The sequence below is a fragment of the Nerophis lumbriciformis genome, linkage group LG25 (assembly GCF_033978685.3).
Source record: "Nerophis lumbriciformis linkage group LG25, RoL_Nlum_v2.1, whole genome shotgun sequence".
Classification (NCBI taxonomy): Eukaryota; Metazoa; Chordata; class Actinopteri; order Syngnathiformes; family Syngnathidae; genus Nerophis; species Nerophis lumbriciformis.
Genome location: NC_084572.2, coordinates 2,645,001 through 2,657,500, shown reverse-complemented (window position 1 = coordinate 2,657,500; position 12,500 = coordinate 2,645,001). Strand labels below are relative to the sequence as shown.

At 36.9% G+C, this 12,500-nt stretch overlaps 1 protein-coding gene across 2 annotated transcripts in view; it reads right to left on the bottom strand.

The window, feature by feature from the left end:
- Positions 1–7,319, bottom strand: part of cpm (carboxypeptidase M) — a 43,669-nt gene extending 36,350 nt beyond the window's left edge. Inside the window, exons 1-2 of one of the 2 annotated variants that reach the window (XM_061983559.1) lie at positions 7,172–7,319; positions 5,178–5,336 (exon numbers count right to left, since the gene is read on the bottom strand). In XM_061983559.1, the coding sequence (XP_061839543.1) occupies positions 5,178–5,334 (157 nt within the window). In that variant the 5' untranslated portion in view covers positions 5,335–5,336; positions 7,172–7,319. Of the gene's footprint in view, positions 1–5,177; positions 5,337–6,950; positions 7,047–7,171 lie in introns of those variants that run through there. The other variant, XM_061983560.1, reaches the window with a different exon arrangement.
- Between the last annotated feature and the right edge of the window lie 5,181 nt (positions 7,320–12,500).

The window sequence follows — 12,500 nt, the reverse complement described above, 5'->3', positions numbered from 1 at the left end:
CAATCAATCAAAACACATAGAATCATCATACTGCTGTGATTATATGCATCAAGTGTTCATTCAAGGCTAAGGCAAAATATCGAGATATATATCGTGTATCGCAATATGGCCTTAAAATATGGCAATATTAAAAAAAGGCCATATCGCCCAGCCCTAGTTCAATGATGCCATTTCTGTTTGTCATGTATAATTTTGTCTATTTTGTGTTTACGGATCGGAAGTTCAAAAACCTGGATCGGGACATCCCTAGTTGATATCGGTATCGGTTATTAAAGTGTTGTACAAAAAGCCATTATCGGACATCCCTAGTTTTATCAAATACATTTCCCCAAAAAACGCGACTTATATATGTTTTTTTTCCTTCTTTATTATGCATTTTCGGCCTTATACTACGGAGCAATTTATACTCCGAAAAATACGGTACCTTGGTTGCGATTTTATCACAGGAAAGATTAGCCTCTAGAATGGAACCTGGGTAGGTGACCTTAGTGATGGGTCCGGCAACACCGATGCATCGGCGCATGCGTCGAGCTCATAGAGCAAAACCCTGTGTCGGTTTTAGAAAGTCACGTGACCGATCATGAGCTGTTTTGGTCACGTGACCGATACGCCAACTGTGTCGCCTCCTCTGTGCCCTGTGAGCGGCTCTTTTCTACAGCCGGAGAAATAATAACTAAGAAGAGAAATCGTCTAAAATGTAATACGTCGGAAAAACTTTTATTTATTTATTTTTTAATAAAAATGTGTATAAAAATAAAATTAAAAAAATTCCCAGTCCACAATCATCCACAACACGTTCTCTTAGATTTCCATGTTATGATACATGTTCACATTATTTATTGACTGTATCTAAAAAAGATACAAATATATTTTTATTTAAATGAAGATATGAAATAATCCTAAATGAAATACAATGACTTGGTTTATATTATTGTATATACTAGGGCAGGGGTCACCAACGCGGTGCCCGCGGTCACCAGGTAGCCCGTAAGGACCAGATCAGTCGCCCGCTGGCCTGTTCTAAAAATAGCTCAAAGAGCAGCACTTACCAGTGAGCTGCCTCTATTTTTTAAATTGTATTTATTTACTAGCAAGCTGGTCTCGCTTTGCTCGACATTTTTAATTTTAAAAGAGACAAAACTCAAATAGAATTTGAAAATCCAAGAAAATATTTTAAAGACTTGGTCTTCACTTGGAATAAGCGGTAGAAAATGGATGGATGGATGGGTCTTCACCTGTTTAAATAAATTCATTTATTTTTTTTACTTTGCTTCTTATTACTTTTAGAAATACAATTTTAGAGAAAAAATACAACCTTAAAAATGATTTTAGGATTTTTAAACAAATATACCTTTTTACTTTTTAAATTTCTTCCTCTTCTTTCCTGACAATTTAAATCAATGTTGAAGTAAAAATTTTTTTTATTATTGTAAAGAATAATACATTATTTTAGCTTCTGTTTTTTCGACGAAGAATATTTGTGAAATATTTCTTCAAACTTACTATGATTAAAATTCAAAAAAAAAATTCTGGCAAATCTAGAAAATCTGTAGAATCAAATTTAAATCTTATTTCAAAGTATTTTGAATTTCTTTTAAAATTGTTGTTCTGGAAAATCTAGAAGAAATACTGATTTGTCTTTGTTAGAAATATAGCTTGGTCCAATTTGTTAAATATTCTAACAAAAGTGCAGATTGGATTTTAACCAATTTAAAACATGTCATCAAAATTCTAAAATGTATCTTAACCAGGAAAAATAACTAATGATGTTCCATAAATTCTTTTTTTTATTTTTTCAAAAAGATTCAAATTAGCTAGTTTTTCTCTTCTTTTTGTCGGTTGAATTTGGAATTTTAAAGAGTCGAAATTGAAAATAAACTATGTTTCAAAATTTTTTCGTGTTTTCTCCTCTTTTAAACCGTTCAATTAAGTGTTTTTTTCATCATTTATTCTCTACAAAAAACCTTCCGTAAAAGGAAAAAAAAAATGTACGACGGAATGACAGACAGAAATACCCATTTTTATATAAATATACATTTATTTATTTAGCTATTCTTGTTTAAATCACACTTACGTGTAACTTACAAATGACAATATATTTATTTATTTAAGTGTGTATCAAACTGGTAGCCCTTCGCATTAATCAGTACCCAAGAAGTAGTTTTTGGTTTCAAAAAGGTTGGTGACCCCTGTACTAGGGCATCAAATCAGTGTCAGTTGAGTCGGTCCATAGGTTGCCTGTAGGGATTTTTAATGTCCAGCAGATGTCAGTATTTAGTGACACAGTATCGACACAGTATCAATACAGTTTTGCAATGTGTCGAGACGCCTCATCGACCCATCACTAGGTGACCTCAACTTTCCTGGTGATAACAATGTCACCCACTTTTACAGTGAAGTCACTGACTTTCTTAAGGTTGATTTGGGACCCAAATAGGATGGATTCCGTTTTACCAAAGTGTTTATTGTCAGCGAGCCAGGTGCAAATACGACAGAGTTCGGCACTGACACACAAACACTTGTCACTTTTAAGGCTGAAACGAGGCGTCGACGTAGTCGACGTCATCGGTTACGTAAATACGTCGACGCCGTTTTTGTGCGTCGATGCGTCGCATATTTACGTCACACTGCCGTCATGGCGGAGCGCAAAGCAGATGATGCGAGCGAGGGAAAAAAGCACGTCAAAAGTGTGTGAGTATTTCAATAAACGGCCTTATAATGTTGTAGCGGCGAACAGCTGTCTCGTCAGCTGACGCGCGAGCTCGCAACCGTGGCTGCTTAGCAACCAGCCAAACCCCACTTAATAAAATTATATTTTATCTTAGAGCACATCCGCATCCCTATTCACCTAGGCAACCCCAGGAAATGTATATAATTCGGCATTATTTCGGACAGTCGGCTTATAAAATCAGAGCCGATCAGTTTACGTTCGCGCGCAGGTATAACGCGGCGCGCTCCCGTCTCATCTGCTGGTGCGCGAGCCCGCTAATTAGACCGCTGTGTCAAATCAAGGAGTACAAAAGACGCCAGCGCAGAGTGGAAAAAGGTTTAGTTCATTACAGATAACCCAGAGTTGTGCCAAAAGTGTACCAAAAGCTGAACGGACAGCCGGTAAGATTTAATATTTCTCTTTGTGGGTGTGGCGCACCTGTTGCGCTGGTGAGAGTTGTGTGCATGTAGCGTGCTTAGTCTGGAGGCTAAATACAAACGGTGTTTTATGTAACTGTTGTTTAGTGTTGATATTCTTTGCTTAGTTTGATCAATGTTGGAGCAGTTTGCTTCATCAGGAGGGTGAAGTCGCTCAACTTAAAGTGTTGGATTTAACTGCGTTGGATCATTGGCTGCTGGTGAGGGCATAGAAAAAGGGGCATTTTTCTACCAGTAGACAGCGTTTAAGATTGAGTGTTTCACTGCTAAATTAATAATATATTTATATTAAATATGGATTTTAAATATGTATCTAAATAGGTGGTTAATTGGTTAGGTATTTATGTATTTGCATATTGGGTTTTCTGTTGCATTTATCTATTGTGTTTCTGGTGTTAAATGTATTTTATATGTATCTTGGTGCATTTATATTGAGACAATGTATTTAAAATCTGTTTTAACTTAAAGGGAAAAGATGTGTCCATTTTCTTGCACTTGTTTAATGGTTAAGAGTTTGATAGCCTAATTAATAATTGTAAATTATGGGATTGATAATTGATTGATTTTTTACAGCATGTTAATCTTGTGGTGTTTTGTCCTTAAAGGTTTTTCACCTACTAAAGAAGCTAAAGGCTACTAAAGACAGCTAATGCCAGCTAATGACAGCTAAAGAAACTAAAGTCTATTAACACTGCTAAAGACTACTAAAAAGACTAAAGAAGAAAAAAGAAGCTGTTTCTTCGTTGGAAAAACTGTTGCAAACTAAAGGAAAATAAAAGGAAGAAGTAACTACGGTCTGGTCTTTTGAGTGAAATCCAGAAGCCACATTCAGCATTGGTACATCCCTTCAAGTGTGGGATAAGCACAGCGAAAAAAAGCAAAACACTTGACAGTTGTTGTATGCACACTGTGTCGAGCGGAAATGGCCTATCATAGCAGCACAACGGCTATGAAGGAACATTTGAAAAGAAAACACCCGACAGCGTTCTTGCCATCACCATCAACTAGTCAATGGTCCGCGTGAGTATACGTTGTCATCATTACACAAAAACATGAATGTGTCATTTGTATCTGCGTTGTAAATTCATAAACTAAAACACTGTTTCGCTCTGAGAGGCGCGTTTGGCGTGCCTGTTCAGTGTTTACAAAGACGCGCTCCTCTTTAACGCTAACGTTAATTAGTTATGCAAATACCTTTTACCACATTAACAGTTACATATACTATGTACAAACCAACAATTAACTTTCATTTTAATCATACTATCATTGTTGTGTTATTAAGCAAAATAAGCAATACTTTTACTTTTGTTGAAATGTTTACACTGTTGTTACAGAATATTTCGTTTTGCACTTTTTTGTATTGGATGTTTATCTTTATTTTTGCACATTTTAAATAAAAACAAGCAATACTTTTACTTTTGAAATGCTTATACTATTGCAGAATATTAAGATTTGCACTGGATGTTTACTTTTATATTTGCACATTAAAAAGCAAATAAGCTACTTTTAATTTTGTTAAATGTTAAAAGTTTTAAATATTAAAAATAAATATTTTGTCATGTTGTTGTCAATGTTGACTGAGTGGCCATACTTTTTTGTTTGTAAATAAAAGTCATGCCTTTTGAAAAAACTGGCCTACATTTATTTTTTCATCTTCATTTTAAATAAAAAAAATAATCGGTAAAAGGAAAAATAATCTATAGATTAATCGAAAAAAAAATAATCTATAGATTAACCGATTAATCGAAAAAAATAATCTATAGATTAATCGATAGAAAAATAATCGTTAGCTGCAGCCTTAATCACTTTTCTCCACGTCTTGTCATTCTCTACATTTTGTCTTCTGGCACACACAGACAGCTAATCTGAGTTCATCCAGGACACCAACTGGTGTGTGTACAGTGTGTGTGTGTGTGTGTGTGTGTGTGTGTGAGAGATTGGCCAGATTAGGACGTCCCGCATGAGATTATCCAGTTTGTGTGGAGGTTTACGTGACCACACAAACCACACACCAGGTGTCATGTGCGTACCTGCGACCGAATGGCCGATGGTGTACAGGTGAGCGATGTCGGGGTTGGACGCGTTGACCTGCCGGAGGTAACGCTCCATCTCGCCGTTGCTGTGGTAACGATACTCCAGCATCATGGCGGCGGGGGCCAGGACGAGGATGAGGAGGAGTGCTGACATGCCTACAGAGCACATCAAACATTGACTAGGCAGTCATATACAGGTAAAAGCCAGTAAATTAGAATATTTTGAAAAACTTGATTTATTTCAGTAATTGCATTCAAAAGGTGTAACTTGTACATTATATTTATTCATTGCACACAGACTGATGCATTCAAATGTTTATTTCATTTAATTTTGATGATTTGAAGTGGCAACAAATGAAAATCCAAAATTCCGTGTGTCACAAAATTAGAATATTACTTAAGGCTAAAACAAAAAAGGGATTTTTAGAAATGTTGGCCAACTGAAAAGTATGAAAATGAAAAATATGAGCATGTACAATACTCAATACTTGGTTGGAGCTCCTTTTGCCTCAATTACTGCGTTAATGCGGCGTGGCATGGAGTCGATGAGTTTCTGGCACTGCTCAGGTGTTATGAGAGCCCAGGTTGCTCTGATAGTGGCCTTCAACTCTTCTGCGTTTTTTGGGTCTGGCATTCTGCATCTTCCTTTTCACAATACCCCACAGATTTTCTATGGGGCTAAGGTCAGGGGAGTTGGCGGGCCAATTTAGAACAGAAATACCATGGTCCGTAAACCAGGCACGGGTAGATTTTGCGCTGTGTGCAGGCGCCAAGTCCTGTTGGAACTTGAAATCTCCATCTCCATAGAGCAGGTCAGCAGCAGGAAGCATGAAGTGCTCTAAAACTTGCTGGTAGACGGCTGCGTTGACCCTGGATCTCAGGAAACAGAGTGGACCGACACCAGCAGATGACATGGCACCCCAAACCATCACCCAACCATGCAAATTTTGCATTTCCTTTGGAAATCGAGGTCCCAGAGTCTGGAGGAAGACAGGAGAGGCACAGGATCCACGTTGCCTGAAGTCTAGTGTAAAGTTTCCACCATCAGTGATGGTTTGGGGTGCCATGTCATCTGCTGGTGTCGGTCCACTCTGTTTCCTGAGATCCAGGGTCAACGCAGCCGTCTACCAGCAAGTTTTAGAGCACTTCATGCTTCCTGCTGCTGACCTGCTCTATGGAGATGGAGATTTCAAGTTCCAACAGGACTTGGCGCCTGCACACAGCGCAAAATCTACCCGTGCCTGGTTTACGGACCATGGTATTTCTGTTCTAAATTGGCCCGCCAACTCCCCATAGAAAATCTGTGGGGTATTGTGAAAAGGAAGATGCAGAATGCCAGACCCAAAAACGCAGAAGAGTTGAAGGCCACTATCAGAGCAACCTGGGCTCTCATAACACCTGAGCAGTGCCAGAAACTCATCGACTCCATGCCACGCCGCATTAACGCAGTAATTGAGGCAAAAGGAGCTCCAACCAAGTATTGAGTATTGTACATGCTCATATTTTTCATTTTCATACTTTTCAGTTGGCCAACATTTCTAAAAAAATCCCTTTTTTGTATTAGCCTTAAGTAATATTCTAATTTTGTGACACACGGAATTTTGGATTTTCATTTGTTGCCACTTCAAATCATCAAAATTAAATGAAATAAACATTTGAATGCATCAGTCTGTGTGCAATGAATAAATATAATGTACAAGTTACACCTTTTGAATGCAATTACTGAAATAAATCAAGTTTTTCTAAATATTCTAATTTACTGGCTTTTACCTGTATTTGCTAGTATTGTTAGGAAAATAAAAGACGTAAGGAGTGAGGATGAAGGCTAATTAACCAACTAGCGACAACTTTGATACTGTTGACACTTTTCACGGAATATTTGAACCTCTTACTCATTTCAAACTTGGAAACAACACGACGCAAACATTAAAGGACTAAAAGTTCAATCGAGCGAGAATTGACGTTGAGTGACGTCACAAAGCGACCGTTACCTGCGCGTGTCCTCGCCGCCTCGAAGTGACCGTGGCGCGGGCGGACGAGCGTTCTGGTGAGCGCTCCTCTTCTCCACTCCGGGTCAGGCCGGCAGGGGCGGAGATTGGAGGAGCCCCTCGTTCAACAGGTCCTTAAGGCCGTGATTCATTCTGCACACACACGGACACGGACACGCTCACGATCACGTGGTACAAGCACACACGACATGATTAGCTCATTCAAGTTGCCTGCCGGCGTCTCGGTGTGTCATTTGGCGCCCCCTGGTGGTCAGAGGTGGGTAGAGTAGCCAGAAATTGTAATTCAAGTAAGAGTACTGTTACTTTAGAGATTTATTACGCAAGTAAAAGTAAGGAGTAGTCACCCAAATATTTACTTGAGTAAAAGTAAAAAGTATGTTGTGAAAAAACTACTCAAGTACTGAGTAACTGATGAGTAACATACACACACATATCATATATATATATATATATACACATTTATATATATATACATATATATATATATATATATATATATATATATACACACACACATATATATATATATACAGTATATAATTTATATTTATTTATTTTGCCGTTTTTGTTTACATGTTAAAGGTGTTTTAATGAATATACAAGCATGTTTAACACATATAGATTCCTTTCTTTCATGAAGACAAGAATATAAGTTGGTGTATTACCTGATTCTGATGACTTGCATTGATTGTAATCAGACAGTAGTGATGATAACGTCCACGTTTTCAAATGGAGGAGAAAAAAAGTTCCTCCTTTCTGTCTAATACCACATGAAAGTTGTTGGTTTTTGGCATCTTATTTGTCCAGCTTCCATATTCGTTTTTATACACTTTACAAGAAATACATTGGCGGCAAACTCCGTAGCTTGCTAGCTTGTTTGCGCTGGCTTTCGGAGACTCTTGTTTTGAAAGCGCAGGCGCGATGGAGCGGCACTTTTATTGTGAAGACAGGAACTGTGCAGTCAGTCTTTAGGCTTTTGACGGGATGTACGGTTGAAATAAAAAAGGCTCTTTTTTCCTTCACACTTTTGATTGATTGATTGAAACTTTTATTAGTACCGTATTTTCCGCACTATTAGCCGCACCTAAAAACCACAAATTTTCTCAAAAGCTGACAGTGCGGCTTATAACCCGGTGCGCTTTATATATGGATTAATATTAAGATTCATTTTCATAAAGTTTCGGTCTCGCAACTACGGTAAACAGCCGCCATCTTTTTTCCCCGTAGAAGAGGAAGTGCTTCTTCTTCTACGCAAGCAACCGCCAAGGTAAGCACCCGCCCCCTAGAACAGGAAGCGCTTCTTCTTCTACTGTAAGCAACCACCCGCCCCGGTAGAAGAAGAAGAAGCGCGCGGATATTACGTTTCATTTCCTTTGTGTGTTTACATCTGTAAAGACCACAAAATGGCTCCTACTAAGCGACAGGTTTCCGGTTCATGAAAAGACGCAATCTCTCCATCCGCACACGGACTACTATTTCACAGCAACTGCCTAAAGACTTTCAAGAAAAGCTGGCTACTTTCCGTGCATATTGTAAAAACAAGATAGCTGAAAAAAAGATCCGGCCAGAGAACATTATCAACATGGACGAGGTTCCACTGACTTTTGATATTCCTGTGAACCGCACTGTGGATACAACGGGAGCACGTACGGTGAATATTCGCACCACAGGGAATGAGAAGTCATCCTTCACTGTGGTTCTAGCTTGCCATGCTAATGGCCAGAAACTTCCACCCATGGTGATATTCAAAAGGAAGACCTTGCCAAAAGAGACCTTTCCAGCCGGCGTCATCATAAAAGCTAACTCGAAGGGATGGATGGATGAAGAAAAGATGAGCGAGTGGTTAAGGGAAGTTTACGCGAAGAGGCCGGGTGGCTTTTTTCACGCAGCTCCGTCCATGTTGATATACGACTCCATGCGCGCCCACATCACGCTGGTTTTTAATATATTATTAAAGTTTGACTGACCTATCCGACTGTTTTTTTGACATTCCTTTAGCGCAGTTAGATGCGGCTTACAACACGGGGCGGCTTATAGGTGGACAAAGTTTTGAAATATGCCGTTCATTGAAGGCGCGGCTTATAACCCAGGGCGGCTTATGGTGCGGAAAATACGGTAGATTGCACAGTGAAGTACATATTCCGTACAATTGACCACTAAATGGTAACACCCCAATAAGTTTTTCAACTTGTTTAAGTCAGGTCATGTGACCGCCTGGCTCTGTTTGATTGGTCCAACGTCACCAGTGACTGCATCTGATTGGTGGAACGGAGTGAACGTCACCAGTGACTGTATTTGTTGAAACGCAGGCACTATGAAGGTCTGTCTGACAGACCAAAACAAACAAAGCGTGCATTAACAGATCGATCAAAATTAGTAGCGAGTAGCGAGCTGAATGTAGATAAAAGTAGCGGAGTAAAAGTAGCGTTTCTTCTCTATAAATATACTCAAGTAAAAGTAAAAGTATGTTGCATTAAAACTACTCTTAGAAGTACAATTTATCCCAAAAGTTACTCAAGTAGATGTAACGGAGTAAATGTAGCGCGTTACTACCCACCTCTGCTGGTGGTGGAATGATTCTCAACGTGATCCGAACCCGGAAGTTAAAGGTTAAAGAATAGGATTTATGGCTCTTTGAAAGGAGTCGGAGGTTGAAGAAAGAGCCGTTCAAATGACTGATTCCTTATTATAGATTTTTTTTTTTTTTTACTCGTTTGATTTATTTTGTTTAATGAAGTAAACCAGGGGTACTCACACTTTTTCTGCAGGCGAGCTACTTTTCAATTGATCAAGTCGTGGGGATCTACCTCATTCATATATATCATTTATATTTACTTATTTATGAAATATATGTTTTGGTTAACAAGTTAAAGGTGTTTAAAGATAATGCAAGCATGTTTAACACATATAGTTAATATTGTTAATAAATTAAAGGTGTTTAATGATAATGCAATCATGTTTAACACATAGTTAATATTGTTAATAAATTAAAGGTGTTTAAAGATAATACAAGCATGTTTAACACATATAGTTAATATTGTTAATACATTAAAGGTGTTTAATGATAATACAAGAATGTTTAATACATATAGTTAATATTGTTAATAAATTAAAGGTGTTTAAAGATAATGCAAGCATGTTTAACACATATAGTTAATATTGTTAATAAATTAAAGGTGTTTAATGATAATACAATCATGTTTAACACATAGTTAATATTGTTAATAAATTAAAGGTGTTTAAAGATAATACAAGCATGTTTAACACATATAGTTAATATTGTTAATAAATTAAAGGTGTTTAATGATAATGCAATCATGTTTAACACATATAGTTAATATTGTTAATAAATTAAAGGTGTTTAATGATAATACAAGCATGTTTAACACATATAGTTAATATTGTTAATAAGTTAAAGGTGTTTAAAGATAATACAAGCATGTTTAACACATATAGTTAATATTGTTTGTAGATCATTTGGTAAAATGACAGTTTTGTTGTAATTTTCGAACACACCACCTTTAATCTCTGTTACATATAGATATTCATTTCACTTATCTGCTTTTGTTTTTTATGAAAGACTCTTAACTAAAAGGGAAGGATGTAGATCATTTGGTAAAATGACTGTTTTGTTGTTGTAATTTTCGAACACACCACCAGGGTGTGCACATCAGGGAATCAGTTATTACCACTCTCTCATGCAGTGCGTATGTAAAATTGCTGTCCTCCTGAAGTCTTTATTAAAGCCAAGTTATTCATGCAGCTCGACATGGTTCTTCCTACTGGTAACCACAAACAACAACATTGTTAATAAGTTAAAGGTGTTTAAAGATAATGCAAGCATGTTTAACACATATAGTTAATATTGTTAATAAGTTAAAGGTGTTTAAAGATAATATAAGCATGTTTAACACATATAGTTAATATTGTTAACAAGTTAAGGTGTTTAAAGATAATACAGGCATGTTTAACACATATAGATTCCTTTCTTTCATGAAGACAAGAATATAAGTTGGTGTATTACCTGATTCTGATGACTTGCATTGATTGTAATCAGACAGTAGTGATGATAACGTCCGCATTTTCGAATGGAGTAGAAAAAAAGTCCTCCTTTCTGTCCAATACCACATGAAAGTGGTTGGTTTTTGGCATCTTATTTGTCCAGCTTCCATACTCCTTTGTATACACTTTACAAGAAATACATTGTCGGCAAACTCCGTAGCTTGCTAGCTTGTGCACGCTAGCTTTCTGAGACTCTTATTTTGTTAGTGCAACTGTGCAGTCGGTCTTTGGAGTTTTGACGACAGGTACGGCGCCAGAGTCTGTTGAAATAAAGTGTTTCTCGCCTTCCAGTCGGTAATTTTAATGAGCTGGCAGCAGCCAGCGTCATCTCAGAAGACCCTCGGGTGCCGTGAATGTCAATCAAGTGACGAAAGTGACGTCATAGTGAAGATTTATGATCGTTCATTTTTAGGACTATTTTTTAATGCCTGACTGGTGATCGACTGACACACCCTCCGAGATCGACCGGTAGATCGCGATGGACGTAATGAGCACCCCTGAAGTAAACGATCAATGGTAGCAGTTGTAAGATAAGATGTGGATCAGAATAAATAACATTTGAACAACTATTACTCTATTAATGGAAATTAGCCTGAAATATTAAATGTAATTTAATTTTTCCTTTTGTTTTCATTGCAAACATTCCTTAAGGTGGTGCAATAATCCCCATGCCTTGACAAATAAATCACTATTTTGAATTTCCCCTAAAATTTTAACAATACAGAAAAAACAAACAAATAAGTAAAAATAAAATGTATCTCTATATTAGTGTATCTATATATATATATATATATATATATATATATATATATATATATATATATATATATATATATATATATACATATACACACACACATACACACAGTATACTGTATGTACACGTATATACACCCATATATATATATACACACACACACACACACACACATATATATATATATATATATATATATATATATATATATATACATACACATATATATATATACACACATACACATATATATACATATATATACACTCTAATAGATACATATATACACATACATATACCGTATTTTCCGCACCATAAGCCGCCCCGTGTTATAAGCCGCATCTAACTGCGCTAAAGGAATGTCAAAAAAACAGTCAGATAGGTCAGTCAAACTTTAATAATATATTAAAAACCAGCGTTCTAACAACTCTGTTCACTCCCAAAATGTACGGTAATGTGCAAATGTGCAATCACAAACATAGTAAAATTCAA